We start from the raw sequence: 17,115 nt of genomic DNA on the forward strand, positions 1-17,115 counted from the left end.
TGACATGCTGTGTATTTCATGACACTCACTGATCAAATAGCATTTGAAACCCATTATTAGCTGCATAACAAAATACTATCATCAGTTTCCTCTAAAGCCTTTGTAGAACCGTACATTCAATTATGAGCCGCCTGTCAGGCTTTGTTAAGCCCTTACTAAGAACGTCATTGTCTGTTCCCAGAGCATGACAGACACTCTCGTGCAGAGCCACTAAAAACTCAAATACAAATGTGTCCCACAGCAGCTGTCATTCTAAAGACACTGCACTCTCACTGTACACTGCACTCTCACTGTTGGTAATAACACAGGAGAGGTTAGTCGGGGGCTGCTGAAGGCCAGACATGCACCAGTGTTCAATGACTCATTAACCAGAGACACCCTTTGTTCTATTATCCCAGCTTCTCATCTTCTTATGCTGACAGAATGTCATAATATAATTAAATCAGTAGTTGTGACCTCAGGAAAATGGTCTATGGGGAGAGGTGAGATATGATTAAACAAAGATCACCCTTAATTCAAGACACTAATGCCGATTCATTTTTCACATGCCAGAGAGGGCGAGCTGGCAAACTCATTCAAGAGCTTTTGAAGTGGTACGGTTCATTTTTCTTGAACAATTTGAACTGCATCGTCTTGGCTAAAAAGCATGTCATTTATATAATTTCTCTACATGTGATTTATATAATAAACTCTCCGAGAAGAGGAATACTTAACACGAAGGTCACATATGTTACGGTCTTCAAAAAAACCTTTTTTAAAAAAATAGTTACCACTAACATGACAGGCTTGTTTACCAGAGTGAGTACTGATTCGTCTCAGACTGTCACAGTGCCAAAGCCAGACAGAATATTAAGGAAGCCCACAAGTTTAGTGAAATGTCGGAGTTCACTATGTAGCTCCCAGAACTGCCAATCTGATTGATCCCCAGAACCACATTTCATAAAAAGACATGAAATTATGCTTTTTCGCAAGTGGAACGAGTACAGGCACAGTGGAGTACTTCTTTCTGCATCCTCTATCCTTTGATTCATGCATGCATGCATATATATATATATTTGAGAGCAGAACTTGGGGCCAGTCTCCAGCAGTCAGCCATTTAACCAGCAGCCTGGAGTATTTGTTGGGGGGTGGGGGTTAAGGGCCATGTTCAAGGAGCCATAGCCCCCCCCCATGGCTAAATGATACCAAATGCTTCACCAATCAAAGTGGACTCTATCATTTTGATGTGTTACTCTTTGGGCTTCACAACGCTCCCACAACAAGCATTTGGCAATCCCAGTACGTCATGCTGGGTAAGAGTCTATACAACTGGATGAATATTTGTATATTCAGGCCTGTTATGAATGAACATTACATTTATATAGCACTTTTCAAGACACCCACAGTACTTAACAGAACCACTGTGTAGCCCCCACCTGCATGATGCGATGGCAGCCATTCTGTGCCAGAACACTGACCGCAACAGTAGCTAAGGTGGTGAAGGGGCAGGAGAGAATTCACCAGTTAGATATAGGGGATGATTAGGAGGCCGGTTTTGATAGGGCCATAGTGGGCAATTTTAGGCAGGACATGGGGCTATCACCCCTGCTCTTTCAAAAGGTGCTGCGGAATCTTTTATGACCTCAGACAGTCAGGACCTTGGTCTTACGTCTCATCCAAAGGACGGCACCATTTTTTACAACAGTGTCCCCATCACTGCACTGGGGCACTGGGACCCACATAGGCCACTGGAAGGGCTAACCTTTAGGTCACACCAGCACCAGACCAGCTTTCCTAGCTGCTCTCCCATCCAAGTACTGGTCAGCCCCAAACCTGCTGAACTCCAGGCGGTACGGCGGCAGACAAGTCACATCTTTACATCGAAGGCAGCCATATGTACTACAAGCAGTGCTGCAGTTTAGCGCCATAAGCTAGTAAGCTGCACAGTAACCAACAGAGAAAACAAGGATAAGACCAATAAGAGTGTAACCAAAACCAAAGTGTAACACCTACTGTCACTCCTATCAGCTTTGGCCTTAAGCTATTCAGACCGCTCTGGAGAGATCTTCTGCCTGCATGCCCGATGCCAGCTGTTCATGTTTAGCTTCACCGTTCAACGTTTTAAATCACATGTTGAATAAAACTCCTGTTGCTTGCTGTTTTCTGGCATTCCTGGCCGCTGCTGTCCACATAAGATAAATCCCCTGGCTATTAAAAGTCTGTACCTTTAAAAAGTCTATTTCTGTGTTTACGTACAGAATAGTCCAAATTAGCACAGTGCGTGGAATCTTCATTTTAGCTCCTCCCACCAGGAGTCCAGGTCAGCATGAAGTTTACTGGCTGGACCATGATTGGGCCGCTGCATACCAAGTCCAATGCATGCTTCACACATGTGCTGTGTACAAAAAAACAGTAAAAAGCTGCAGAGGGAACCACACAATGTATTTTTAGAAATAACACAAATGTGAATAATTATGGCCCATGAGCTATCGATAAACACGTGTTAAGGTCACAAAACCTGCAGCCGAACGAAAGGTATGTTATTTTTAAATAGCCACATTCTCTTCGAATAAAAGTGTCATTGATTGACACAGATGCATCTCACTCTTGTGAGATAAATAGCTTTTTTGTTCGGACTACCTGAAAAGTCCATTAGAGATCACTCATCCCCAGATGTATAGGTTTAGATCACGAAGGGTTGAAGATGTTCTGCCCAGTATAAAACTTAATGGAGAGTATATTTACAAAACACTTTCTAAGATTGCAGCCTTAGCTTCACTTTAGCAAACAGACGAGGGGGGGTTACAGCCAATTAGAGTGCAGCATCTTGCTTTGTCCCCCGTTTACAGAACTTCTTTCCACAAGAAAGTATCCTGGAGAAGAGGCCTTTTCTCATTCTGCTGCGTTCTCCGGGAGTTTTTAGGGGGAATTAGAGGTGCTGCCTGTCCTTTTGGTTTCCTTTGGGTGCTGCGATCCCCTACAGGAATGAAACGAGTCGCATATTCAGCGTCTGGAAAAGTATTAAATCCTGATTGTGCACCATCAAGATGTCAGATCAAAAGAAAGGCCACAGGAAAACAATATCGGGCTCGTTCACCATTTCAAGGATTCCTTTAAGTGAGAGCAACATCAAGCACTCAGAAAGCATTTCATTACCATGCAAGCATATATTCTGGTTATGATCCATGCAAAATAATTTTTTTTAAATGTTTTGCGTAGATTTGTAAGGCAGATTCTACAACAGGAGTTATTTCGGGGATACTCAAGTACATATAAATTAAAAAGAACCGTTCTGATAAAAATGGAAATTTAAAAATTTTACAGTTATCTGTTTTTCCTGTTAAAAAAATCCATTGGTGTGCAGAACCATCCTGACCATGAACCTGCGCGCTTCGTACGACGTTCACGCTCCACATGTCTGCCTTGTCATCCGATTTGTGCTGAATCCACACTATGCAGCTTTGAAGGGCAGAGCTAAGATCCTTCAAGTTTCTCCCAAGTGGACTGGACATGTCATAGCCAAGATTTCCAAGCAGTGCTTCTGGAATTTTCCCAATGAAAAGCGCACAGTACTGGCGCACAGTGGTACAAACACCGGCCATCAAAAGCCTTTCCTTCCAGTCTCAGACCCATTGTTATCTTTACTCTGGTTTCGGTCCTCTGTGCATAAAGCCTAGTGAGTCAAAGGAATGAGTCACCAGCATCACAGCCCTGCCACTATAAGGCTGAAAATGTTCCTCTACAATACCACACTACCTTGAGCTCATTTGTAAAGATCATTAAAAACCACAGGTAAAGAATGTCCACCAGAGGCACAACAGAACACTTAAATTTTACGAAACTAAGAGGGAGATCAAACAGCCAAGCTGCCCTAATACATTCTGGAAAATGACCCCTGTCTCTATTCCGTCTGGCAGTAAACAAGGATCTGATTAGCAGGCGCAGGAATCAAATTAGCTACGTGATGATTCTCGTCTTATATGATGTTTTATGTGTATAGTGAGGTTGATGGGTGCAGCAGATTAGCTCAGGTGTTTTCCAGTAAATAACGAAACCTCATACAGATACATAGATGCATGAAAGGCATGAATCGCAACAAAAGGCATCGTTATATGCTTTCTCAGCGGGGGGGGGGGGTTGTGTTCCTGTGCCATTTGTTCCGTTTACAGGGCGCTAATTTGCTATGAAATGTCAGATCGGAGCATCAAAGTCAAACCATAACTCTGGGTCAATGAGTGGGTTTGACAGTGATCCATACTGCTCACAAAGGTCAGGATTTAAAACATCCTCAGAGGTTTCGTGCTTTGCTCAGTATAAGACGAGAGCAGTGAAGGTAAAGATGACGGTTAAGATGAGAGTGACATATGGCAGCTACATACACAGAGGACTACAGGAGAGCTGGAGCAAAGAGAGGAAGTGATCGACACCATTGTCGTAATCTTTGAAGCATTTCCTTTGATCATAATGAGTATTTGGGGTTTCAATTGAGAGATGGTGGGAGAACCCAGGATGTTGGTCTGGTCCTGGACCAGTAAAGGATAGCGACTGCTCCAGATTGTTCAACAGGGGGGAGTCATATTACTGCCAAACCTAGATTGGGTGTCTTCATGTCATAATTCTTATCCTGATTGTTGGCAGCGTCGTTAAGGCTGTACTGACCGTGGAGCATCTCACACTTCACGACATCTCACACGTCACGACACAGTGAGATCTGAGCACTGAGCTCTTGTCCATCACGGTGTGACCGATCCTCGGGAGGTCGAATGCCACAGCACTGTGGGGATCTATTTCCTGTCATCGCCAGCGTTCTTCAGGTCTCCACCATTCACCTTCATCTCACACGTTCACACAGCTAATAATTAATCCTCCTTTGTTACAGAGGGAAAAGGAGAGTGTGACTGGTATATCAGTCTAATCTGGCTTCCTGTGATGGGAAAGGGGGTTGGGCTTGGCCCCTTAGTTCCAGTAAAAGGAACTCTTAATGCGGCAGCATTTGAAGCTATTATGGACAATTTCATGCTCCCAACTTTGTGGGAATAGTTTGGGGACGGCCCCTTCCTGTTCCAACATGAGTGTGCACCAGTGCACAAAGCAAGGTCCATGCCTTGTCCCCGCTCTATGATTTTACGTGGCCTTACCACTTTGTTGCTGAGTTGCGGTTGTTCCCACTTGCTTCCACTTTGTTATAATACCACCAGCAGTTGACTGTGGAATATCTAGTAGGGAGGAAATTTCACGAATGGACTTATTGCACAGGTGGCATCCTATGACGGTACCACGCTTGAATTCACTGAGCTCCTGAGAGTGACCCATTCTTTCACAAATGTTTGTAGAAGCAGTCTGCATGCCTAGGTGCTTCATTTTATATACCTGTGGCTATGGAAGTGATTGGAACACCTGAATTCAATGATTTGGAGGGATGTCCCAATACGTTTGGCAATACAGTCTAGATATGAACACGAAACAAGGAAGCAATTCATTTTAACTTCTTATTATAGAGTCATGAAAGCCCTTCTGGCTCTCAGTCTCTTGCCTACTGTAACATTACCACTATTGTTAATAAAGATTGAAGAAACAAACATTTTTTTTTAAAGTGATCTATTTTATTTTCAAAACATATGAGAGGGTGACATCTACTGGTGAGATTTTTAGTAGCTAAGAAAGGCACGACCCAATTGACTATGAGGAGACATAAATAACATTCATTTAATATAATAGCGTTTTCACCCAGTTAAATGACATCTGGCAGATGCGTTTATCGAAAGGGAAAGTATTTCTTCAGTAAAAGTTATAATGCATCCAATTTACATAACTGCACTTGGCATGAAACAGCCTGGGTAGTATGCAAGTTAACTGCAGTGCAGTCACACGCCTCATGTCTTTGGACTGTGGAATGAACCTGTTTTAATACAGTCTGGGCTAGGAGTAGAAATCAGACATAAAATCCCAGAGGCGTGAGGCTACACGGCCATCCACTGAGCTACCACGAATACCTTCATACTCGATTGATTGACTAATTTATTGCTTTATAAAGACATTAGAAAACGTTGTCTCCATCACAATCTCTGATAGTGTGGTACGTGGCTTCTGCAGAATGATTCAATTAACGGTTTCGGAAATGTGTCTGCAGCTCGGCCGTAATTCACTCTGCCCTGTGAGACCGCCACAGCTGCCGTCACCTGAACGCGATGATCGCCGGGATCTTTCGTTAGCCTCGCGGCAGCTGCGGCTCCTCAAAGTGCGCAGCGACAGAAAGACTTCCAGCTGCACATGTCAAGAGTCATCCTCTAACAACGGCTCCCGGAGGACTCGAAGGATATCGACGGGCTGCAATCTTCTCTACAAATTACACCCCACTCCACATTACTGACCACCCGCAGTCAACTTAATCTTTCTCGCAACTAGGTGCCACATTTATTTGAACTCTCAGCGAAGACAGACTGTTCTCTGAATCTGTGTGTATGACTCGGCACACATTTTACCCCACATGCTGCCATGAGGAGTGGATGGAAAGACCACCTGTACCTGCTGGTGTGGCCAGCCATGACCTGCCCTGCAGGGGGCGCTCATGAACACATGGTCACAGATGAAAGCAGTTTCATTTATCTAGGTTTGAAACCAGGCACCAACACAGCATTACAAGACAGGACAACAAGGCAGGAACAGGCTGTAGCTGTTTACAGGAATTGTTTGGCACTTTCAAAACAAAAATAAAATAATATTAATAATTCCCTGGGGAGTGAAACAAAGGCCCCACCCACTGAGTCACCCATATACACCCAACCCTGGGGAGTGAGGCAAAGGCCCCGCCCACTGAGTCACCCATATACACCCAACCCTGGGGAGTGAGGCAAAGGCCCCGCCCACTGAGTCACCCATATACACCAAACCCTGGGGAGTGAGGCAAAGGCCCCGCCCACTGAGTCACCCATATACACCAAACCCTGGGGAGTGAGGCAAAGGCCCCGCCCACTGAGTCACCAATAAACACCAAACCCTGGGGAGTGAGGCAAAGGCCCCGCCCACTGAGTCACCCATATACACCAAACCCTGGGGAGTGAGGCAAAGGCCCCGCCCACTGAGTCACCCATATACACCCAACCCTGGGGAGTGAGGCAAAGGCCCCGCCCACTGAGTCACCCATATACACCAAACCCTGGGGAGTGAGGCAAAGGCCCCGCCCACTGAGTCACCCATATACACCCAACCCTGGGGAGTGAGGCAAAGGCCCCGCCCACTGAGTCACCCATAAACAGTTGTGGCTAAAACTGGGCAAACACTTTAGAGAATAGCGATGCAGAATTTTATTCAACTGTTGCTTCAGTTACTTATTTAACAATCCAATGTATAGTTTTACAAATATCATGCAGAATATCACTCAGATTTTCTTCCCCCGATCTAAAGTCATGACAATTTATGTGTTCAGCTTCTTTAACTTCTCATTTCACTTTAACTCATTTCAACTTGCCACATCTGTCTTTAGCAAATGTGAGATGTGTTACCAGCACAAATTAGCCCATAGTAACTCATGATGCACAACATGTAAACAATAAATAAGCATCTCTTCGGTTGTACGTACCTGTTGTTCTCTAAACCTGGCCACGCCTTTCCCAAGCCGACCGTTCTGCAGTGGAAAGTCCAAGCTAGCTGGAAGTGCACTGTAACTAGTGTCTCTTTGCAGTATGTCTGGGGCTCGGCCTTGTTCCTGGATGCCAGTGAAAAACTGGCATTTGTCTAGGAACCCTGCCTTACTCACGTGTTCGCTGTCTGAGACTGTGAAATCTCGCGTTTCTCACAGTAACTTTAAAACTTTTCAGTGCCATTAATTTATAACGGACCCAAGTATCATTTGCAGATTTTCACATTTGCGGGGATGTTGCACCCTTAACCCTCGTGAACACGAAGGGCTGACTGCATATTCAGAGCTTCATAAGGCCTGGTGCGAACGAACACTGAGGATTCACACTGTGGGACAGTTCAACATCTGAAGGCAGCAGGTTGTGCTGGACGCCAAAACATGGAGGCCCGTCTTCTGCCGCGTGTCATTTCACAGGCTTTGATTGCGCACTGTGCACTGAAGCCTTGACAGCGAGGAGGGGCTCCATCTCCATGCATATTGCGAGTCTCCACCTTCTCCCATCTACCCTGGGTGCCCATTACTGTTCCTTACAATGGGATCACTCTGCTCTGCAAGCCAAAGCCATCAAACCATCCACTCCAGCAATACACCACCAGCTAAAAAAAATGAGCGTGGAGCACAAACTCAGTGCTGACTCATACGCAGATCGGACAAAAGCCACGGTCAGCACGGCCTTGCGGGGCCACTTAATGTCCGGGGGTAGGAGGTGAAAGATTTCAGTTGTGGTGTAACAGTCAAGCAAACACAACAGTCAAAAAAAAAAGAAACTCAAATGTCAAGTCCACTAGTTGTCGAAGTTGGACGCTGACTGCTTCAAGGATGCACTTTTGAATGGTTTATCCCTGCGCAAAAAATAAATGACGCAGAAAAGAGCCCAACAGTTTATGACAATAAATCAGACACTTCAATGACTAACAAATTACCAGCAATGACCAATATCACATTTGCTGAAGACAGACATAGCAAGTTGAAATGAGTTGAAGTAAAATGAGAAGTTAAAGAAGTTAAACACAATGTGAATTGTCGTGACTTTAGATCGGGGGAAGAAGATCTGAGTCATATTCTACATGAGGACCTGGAGCGGATTAATGTATCTGGGGGGTGTAGGTGGACATCAGCATAGACACTCTGATAGATAGATAGATAGATAGATAGATAGATAGATAGATAGATAGATAGATAGATAGATAGATAGATAGATAGATAGAATATGCAAAAGAATAATAGGGAATAGAGAAAGTGGCAACAGTAACAATACTTAAGGATAACAATAATGATGAAAGGTAAGGTACTAAGAATACTCATCACTACAGAGTAACTATTTCATGCTACAATATTTGCCAGTGAATATAGTGGTAGTGCAAGTGCAAGGGAAAGTGCAAGAAAGACAACACAGCATAATGCAAACATAAATGTTATAATTCAATAATGCTAAAAATTCTATTGTACTACAAATACAATAAATGCTATAAATCTGTAAATACCGTAAATACTATACATACAATAAATACTATAACACTATAAATTGTAGAGAAACATACATGTTGTCTGGGGCTCATATATCATTGAACAGAGAGACGTTAAGTCAGTAACTATAAGATGTATGTGAATCCTAGGCTGTAGTCTAGATTATTCTATGCATTAATCCAACCTGATGGGAACGGCACTTACCCCAAAAGGGAAAACCCACAAATGCAAAAAGAACGTACGAAAAAGAATAATACTCAAAATCATTGAAAATTGAATAATAATCGACAAAGCAGTGAGAAGAACGATTCCCCATAGAAGCAAAGCCCTCAGGGCGACCAGGTTCACCGGGTGGGCAATCACAAACACGCAGGTTCGAGGCATCCACAGCCTCATTAATGACTCAGTGTCACAGACTCAGTGAGACACCCAAAGTGAGCAGTGAGATTTTAATTACAGCATCACAAGGCCAAACCAAGTGCAGGCGGCGGGAAGACGGGAAACCGAGCAGGAAAAGGAGATATTAAGATATGTGTCATTTCACTGGTTTTCTTCATGGACACCAGATGAACAAAAGGCACTGCTGGCTTGAATGCCATTAGCAATTATAAAATCACACTTCACAGGGTATAAACTTCGACTAATTTAATACCATTAAATTATCTGCTAGTAATACCATTAAATAAAGAAAACTATCTGCCCAGTTTGACCAGTGCATTTCACTTCCCAGTCATCATACCAGACGTTCGTTCTCCAGCTACCGCGCATTCTTGACGCTCCTGTTATGGTCGCCCAGACAGGCCGCCTCACTCCTTTATCCAGGGCACAAGCCGCACCACGGAAGCTTCTGCAAACCTCCCAAGTGCACGGACAAATTAGCTGCGGACGGGATTTTTAAAATACTGAGACACAGCCTAATTTCCATATAGATCCAAAAAAAAAATCGCTCTGCTGGTTTGCAGCTGCATAGCAAAAAGGTTGAGATACTTCAAAGCAGCCGCTAGTGCCAGAATGTACAGTGAATTAGGAAGTTGACTCCTATGCATTTCATTCATTTTCTTTGTTCATTACCATCAACTCATTCCATCTGCTACCACACAGACCGGTGATTTTGCAGTGGTCCAGGGTCCTGGATGGAAATGTTTTTACTTAAAAAGAATTTTAGAAAAATGGGTACAACCTACTTGGCTTTCAGAATGAAATATTTACAACTCAGCTTTGCTGGTGCAGTAAGTTCACTGTGTTGCATCGGTCTGCTCGAATAAGCCAGAGTGCATCATGGGATACGACGTCAGCATCCATAAAGAATGCCTGCAAATCAGGAAGTAAGCACCAGTTTGAACCAGTTCATTCCAGTGCGGTACAACTTCTCAGGCTATGTTCCTTGTATCCCACAGAGCGCATGGGAAAGCTGTCTATTCCGCAGCGAGAGCATCCGGCACGGGGTCTGCCAAAACGACAGTCATACATGTCAACACAGCTGCAATGAGAACAGTAAGATGATGCACTGCAAAATTTGGTGAAAACTGTGAACCTTCAAAGGGGTTCACCTTTAAAGTTTTGCAGAGGCGAGGAGGGAAGGCAAAAAGGGCTAAAATCCATGAGACCTGACATCTATATACAGTGGCTCTTTTAGCCAGAGTCAGGTCACAATTAATAGTAATTGAAACTTTATTGATCCCCATGGGTAAATTCTCTTTATAGCTCCCCCAACTTGCTCTCTGCAGGTGACGGCAAGCTGGCCACATAGAGCAGTCGCCTGTTACCCCGAACTTGCCCTCTGTTGGAAACAGCAAGCTGAGTACAAAAGGCAACCAGCTGTTGCGGTGCCCAGGGAGCTGGGGGTTAAGGGCCTTGCTCGAGGACCCGCAGATATGCCAAGGCTGGGCTTGAACCAGCAACCTTCTGATCACAAGCACGGAAGCTTAGCCCACTGAGCCTCACACTACCCACCATAAACTGGTTACAGCACCATGAAGACCTTCCCAGCAAACACGCTCACTTTGTTACCATGCTCAACCCAGTTAGAACAGAGGTAGGCAACCCTAATCCTCAACGCCGGTATCCAGCAGGTTTTCTATCCTGCTTGATCTCTGATGAACTACACCTGATCGCAGGCAGATACTAACTCATCCGGTTTGGCAAAACCTGTTGGTTCCCAGCACACCAGGGTCAGGGTTACCGACTCCTGAATTAGAATTTAGGTTTCTAACAGAAAGCCATCTTTCCATTTTCACTATATATGATGCATTCACTGTTGTGTATTTCTCTACAATTCTGCAAATGCTTAAACATACATTTTGTTTCTAGGACTGTTCCATATTATTATGGAAGATATATATTCGTAGGATTTGAGTGACAATGAAAGTTATTGTTTGTTTATTTTCTCATATCTTTTTAGACAACTGCTATCCATCTCAGACCGGTTTGTTAATTAGTTTGTCAGACAGTCTTAATTAAAGGGAAACCTACTTAAAAAGGCGGTTCCACATTATTGAGCAAGTCACAGTTCTCATGCAATATGGGGAGCTATCTGAAGAAGAAAAGTGTGAAATGGTGCAATATCTTGTAAACATGAAAACAACTGATATTTCACGAAAACTGATCTCTATCATCGAAGAGATTTGTGAGTGACTCAGAGAGCAGATAAATTTAGTCAGATAAAGGTTTATTAAGGAAAGTTTCTGTCAGATAAATTTATGTTATTAAGTGGACAGCTTTAAAAGAGAGCAAGCTGACCAGCAAACGGGTATTTGAAGCTGCTGGTGTCTCTGGGAGTCCCAAGAACCACACAATGCAGGCTCCTCCAGAGACTGGTAGTGGTGCATAGAGATGTATTCTGGTCACCCCTAACCAAAGCTGACAGAGATAAATGTTCATATTCGGCTCAGAAATAAAAGAAGATTCATTTTCAGTTGCATTCACCGACGAACGCCGTGCCGTGAGTTCAGGATGGCTGGGGACCGGCCACCATGTCCCAACGAGACTGCAACGTCACCAAGGAGGTGGCGAAGTCACAGGGGTTGCCTCCACAGAATATGCGGAATTCTTAACTGACCGTTTCCTGCACTGGTTTAGAAAGAAGCATCACATTTAACGCAATGAAATTATTAAATTCATGCAGGCGAATGTACCATCCCAGGCTGCCTCTTTGGCAGCTATGGGTGTAAATGGAGAAAAAAACATGGTGTGGCCACCATCATCTCCTGACCACAACCCTGTGGAGCATCATCAAGAAAAGGTCTCAATCAGCTCTGGGAGGCAATGCTGGCACCTTCAAATGAAACACAGGCAGGAAGTCGGCATGGGCTTGCAGGTACAGTGGATGAGAGGGATGTGTAAGTGATCTCAAAGACGCACTCATATGTTAATATTTAACTTGATCTGCAAGCGTTTTTTGTTGTAAATTGTTTATTTTTGAAAAATGATTTGCCCATGCAGCAAATACAAGAGATTTCTGTTTTGGGTTCCTTATGACTTATTGAATATTTTACAACTGCATTCTACATAATTTGGTACAATTTATTTTGTGTTATTTTCAAAACATTCATTATCAGTAGTTTTGCCTGTAAAAACATCAATATAATTGATGATGATGATTCAATTTTTTTTTTATCTTAATCACAACGCTATTTCAAAGACATTGGTGAAATTGGTGGTCTGTATTACACAGACGATCTACAAACTAAAACTGGGCAGCAGGATGAGCAAATACGCATGACCTTCTACTTACGAGTGACGGCAGGGGCGTGGTTACGGGTGGGTAGACCAAATTTAACCAATCAACAGGGGTTTAAATTCAGGATAAAGGAGAAAGTATGATTCACTGGCCCCCGGAATATAATCTTGTAGTATACGTAGCTCCCGTAATTATTATTATTATTATTAGTTATTATTATTAATAACATGTATATTTTTTTTTCGAAGTAGCTCTCACTGTAAATAAGGTTAGAGAACCAGACCCTACATTGGTGTAACCTTTATAGACTTTCACGTCATGGTTGGACTGCCCACCAGGGACCCCCCAAGACCATTGACCCCCCCAAAACATTTCGAACACTGATGCCCACCCAACAAACTAAAATGCCCATCCCAGGATGGCATCCTGGTAACGCTAGTTTGACAGAACAAGCAAACCAAATAACAGTGAACTAATAAGCCAAAACATTGCCAATAGCTGCAAACCCACTGTAATATAGCTATTCCTAATGCGTCAACAAATAAGTAACAACATGTGCTTGAACTGCTTCGTGATTATCCAAGCACCGTGGCAAAGCATGCTTAGCAGTACTTCCTGTATTATTCCTTCCTTTCTTGGGCATGCTCGCTATGCATGCTGGGAATTGGAGTTACAACAGGAGAAGTAAACACGTGCTTAAATAGGAAATGTAGACTACATTTCCCGAGTACATTGCACATCCAATTTTTACCATGTGGGAGGAACTCTTTCCTAGCAGCAGTTATCTGAATGACAGTAGGGACATGCTTCATTGTTTAAGTTAGCTACTATTAACTGTATTTATAATGGACGAAGAAGAACCGGGAATTCGTGAAGTCGAGTGGATTTACTAAAGTGAGGATGTTTTGCACTGAAAAATCACAGACGGTAAACCCCTAATACTGCATTATGGGCGTTTCGCATACTTTTCTTAGGTTGGTAGTTGCTCAGCCCGACAAACTGGCAGGTGTTCAGAACTGGGCCTCAGCTGTTACTGAAACTGGACTCCAGCTACTTTCCACAATGTTAATATGGATAAGTTAGGAGCCGGAGCTACGTGTTGGTCTTCTGCTGTCCTTCAGAAGGACCTTATATTAATACCAACGACAGAACATCACATTTACGGTAGTATCTAGCAACTAAACCTAAATTGCCGTAGATCACGGAGTATCGCAGGCTCCGACCCAGTAATATTAAGAGTAAATATTTCACATATTTTTTTCTTATAGAAAAGGTAAATAAATTTTGTCTCAGTTCATTTTTGTTACTACATTTGTGTTTGATTAGGACGTTTTTTAGAAGTTAGTCAACTCCTTACCGCTTTGGTGTTAAGCATATTTTGTTTTTCATTCCAGCATCTGCACTATCTGCACTGACTGCACTGCCCATTAATATTATTTAAGGTAACGTGCTTTTATGTTTGTGACAGTACTTTGTCATGCATGCACGCAATACCGGCTGTATTTCGTTTAACCCTTAACTTTCGAAAATGGTCCCATGCGGGAAGACGCGGTCAGGCGCGTGCGTTTCAGCGTTGTGGAAGCGCGCGGCGCTAAAGCGTGCGGTAACGTTTCCACGGAGGACCACGTGACCGTTCAGTGACCTGGCGTGAGATTTTCAATTCAAGATAAGTCTTCACACACATGCGTACGCATTTATATGTATGTAATAGATCTATTACCTTGTAAATAGTCTGTAGGGTTTGCAAAGTGACGCATTAGATGTAGCTAATTTTAGGTTTATAATGGAATAAATTGGCCGTAAGATTTCTTGTGTGAGTCTGAAAGTCAGAATGCGTGACTGTCACACCAGATGCGTGTGGGATTGTCAATCCTGCATCGGGCAGCTTAAAAACTATGTCCGCAGAATATAGCCTTGGAAATAATACCTGTATGCCTTTGAGGCTTTCTTGTGTCTTTCTAACATGAGATTCAGGTTATTAAGCCTTTTAAGACTTTTGTATTGCAGACTAACAAATGAAATGCAACAAATCAGCTGAAGCTGTCTGATCAAGACTTTGCCAGTATATGTTATGATGCCCCTCCCTGGATCCTCAGGAGGTGATATCCAGTGGGAGCGGTGATGCAACGTCTCCTTTCCCAGAAGATCTTATGGCAGACGGCCGCCATGCGGTCTGTGGTCATCTGCCCAGCTGCCCGTGAGCCGTCCGCTGTAGCCTCAGCTTTAAGGAGACGGGCGCCATGCTCGTGTTGGCTGAACACATCGGTGACAGTCAGGGCCGCAGGAAAACGCAGCCCTGACCCTAAAGAAGAACCCCAGCCTGCTCCGCCCACGAGTCTGGCTGGGGCCGACCCCACCTACCAGTCAGACTCGCCACAGATACCTGGCTCTTCCGCAGAAGTAGACCCCCTCCAGGACAGATCCATCGGTCTGGTACAGAGGTTCAAGAAGACCTTCAAACAATACGGCAAAGTCATGATTCCGGTGCATCTTCTGACGTCCTGTGTGTGGTTTGGCTCCTTCTACTACGCTGCTATGAAGTAAGTTAACTTAATCTGTTCTCAAGCACAAAATATCCTTGCTATATAAGTGGCTTATTCATTCTTCCACCTGCGTATACTGGTCAGAGTCACGACGGGTCACGCTGGACAGGATGCCAGTCCACTGCAGAACGTAAATACAAAAATCAGTCAGATTAGATACCAGTTAGCCTAACTGCATGTCTTTAGATTGCGGGAGGAAGGCCACGTGACACGTGCAAACACACGCAGTGGAAGTGAGATTACACCGCCAGGGTTGGAGTTTCTAAAGCGAAAGCACTACCCACTGAGTCGCCATGCTGCACTCTTGTTGGTCTGGTTGTTATTTTTTACGTCCAAGATTTCTTAATGCCACCGATTTTTCTTTGTTTTAGGACCAGATTGCATTACAAAGTGCTAATTTAGTTATTAATTTTGGCCAGTTAACACGTGAACATTTGCTTATATATATATAAGTCATATTTGTCTATATTATGACTATATAATAATTAACTTCCCTGAATTGTGGCAAGTATCTTGAAGCGATTCATCTCCGTCTGTTTCTGTAGGGGAGTGAATGTGGTTCAGTTTCTGGAGTATGCCGGATTTCCTGAAAACATTGTTAGCTATCTGAGGGATTCCCAGAGTGGCTACGCCATCACAGCCTATGCTTTGTACAAAGTAAGGTGGATTTCCAGTGCTATTTGCCATATCTGAACTTCCTTAGGGGAAAAGGCAGTTGATTTTCAAGTTGTTACATAATTTGACTTTTTGTTCCTTTTTGGAGATCGCTACACCAGCCAGGTATACGGTGACGTTGGCCGGAACCTCCATTTCCGTAAAATACCTGCGGAAACACGGGTACCTCTCTACCCCACCACTTGTCAAAGACTATCTCCAGGACAAGATGGAGGAGACAAGGGAGAGGTTCTCCGAGAAAATGGAGGAGACGAAGGAGCGGCTCACCGAAAAGATGGAGGAGACGAAGGAGCTTATCTCAGAAAGAATGGAGGAGACGAAAGAACGCCTTTCAGAGAAGATGGAAGAGACCAAGGACAAGTTTTCCGAAAAGCTGCAGGAAACCAAAGATCGGATCTCCTTGCGAAAGAAAGCCGATTAGCTGTGTGTCCCCAAGTCTCCCGGGTAACATGAATCCATTCTGAGATTCGACCACTGAGTCTCAAACAAAAAAAAAAATGCAATGGAACACAGAGGGACTGAAAGTAGTTTATAGCTTAAAAATAAAATAATTTGTTCAAAGTGATGGCTACCTTTTAAAGAGATCAGAATTGTGCCAATATGTTGTAATCAGTTGTGCATAAAATTGAAGCAATATACTGTTTCTTAAAGTACTTCATTTATGTAGTGCAGAAACAAAAGCACTAAACTGCAGTTGTGCATTTTCAGTGTGTTTGACTTTCTTTCCTGATACGATACTGCATTCACACTTCTGAACTGCACACCTCGTTCTACCCTGGTTGCAGAATGCTAACCTGATGGGTTAAGAGTGTAGGACACTGAGACAGCACGTCCCCCTGAAAGGTTCAGAAAAAAGAGAGAGATCATGCATCTTACTTTAAGCTTTGGAATACAAACATGCCAGGTTGCGAGCAGGTTAAATATTAAAGGAGATGGTAATGCAAACAGTCTGAGTGAATTGGAATGAAATTGTTTGGTGTGAGTGTGTGCCGTGCGCCTACCAAGAGTCTGGGAAAGCTGTTGCACTAAGGTTATGAAATCTTTTCAAAAGCAGCTCCAGACTGTATCCCCACATGTGCTGTCTGGGATCACTGGACTATGGAGCCAGGTGAGCAATGGAGGTAATGTTCTGC

At 43.6% G+C, this 17,115-nt stretch overlaps 1 protein-coding gene across 7 annotated transcripts; it reads left to right on the forward strand.

Annotated features, from left to right (window-relative positions):
- Window positions 1-13,514: 13,514 nt before the first annotated feature.
- LOC111844603 (uncharacterized protein C18orf19 homolog B-like) lies at window positions 13,515-16,689 on the forward strand. 7 transcript variants are annotated; one of them, XM_023813199.2, is made up of 5 exons: window positions 13,515-13,691; window positions 14,159-14,206; window positions 14,772-15,304; window positions 15,853-15,964; window positions 16,071-16,689. In XM_023813199.2, exons 3-5 carry the CDS (start codon window positions 14,886-14,888, stop codon window positions 16,401-16,403), a joined length of 864 nt encoding a protein of 287 aa, XP_023668967.1. In that variant the 5' UTR covers window positions 13,515-13,691; window positions 14,159-14,206; window positions 14,772-14,885; the 3' UTR covers window positions 16,404-16,689. The 7 variants fall into 7 exon arrangements, with proteins under 7 accessions (XP_023668967.1, XP_023668960.1, XP_023669007.1 ...); XM_023813192.2 differs by having other exon boundaries at window positions 14,861-15,304; XM_023813239.2 differs by having other exon boundaries at window positions 13,515-13,658.
- The last annotated feature ends 426 nt before the right edge of the window (window positions 16,690-17,115 follow it).

This window comes from Paramormyrops kingsleyae, chromosome 9 (genome assembly GCF_048594095.1).
Source record: "Paramormyrops kingsleyae isolate MSU_618 chromosome 9, PKINGS_0.4, whole genome shotgun sequence".
In the NCBI taxonomy this organism is placed as follows: domain Eukaryota; kingdom Metazoa; phylum Chordata; class Actinopteri; order Osteoglossiformes; family Mormyridae; genus Paramormyrops; species Paramormyrops kingsleyae.

Bases quoted from the DNA above. Each gene is read 5' to 3' on its own strand.
- LOC111844603 (XM_023813199.2), top strand. From the start codon at position 14,886: ATGCAACGTCTCCTTTCCCAGAAGATCTTATGGCAGACGGCCGCCATG. The intron at 15,305-15,852 runs GTAAGTTAACTT...CTGTTTCTGTAG, and splicing joins TTCTACTACGCTGCTATGAA to GGGAGTGAATGTGGTTCAGT. The intron at 15,965-16,070 runs GTAAGGTGGATT...TCCTTTTTGGAG, and splicing joins CAGCCTATGCTTTGTACAAA to ATCGCTACACCAGCCAGGTA.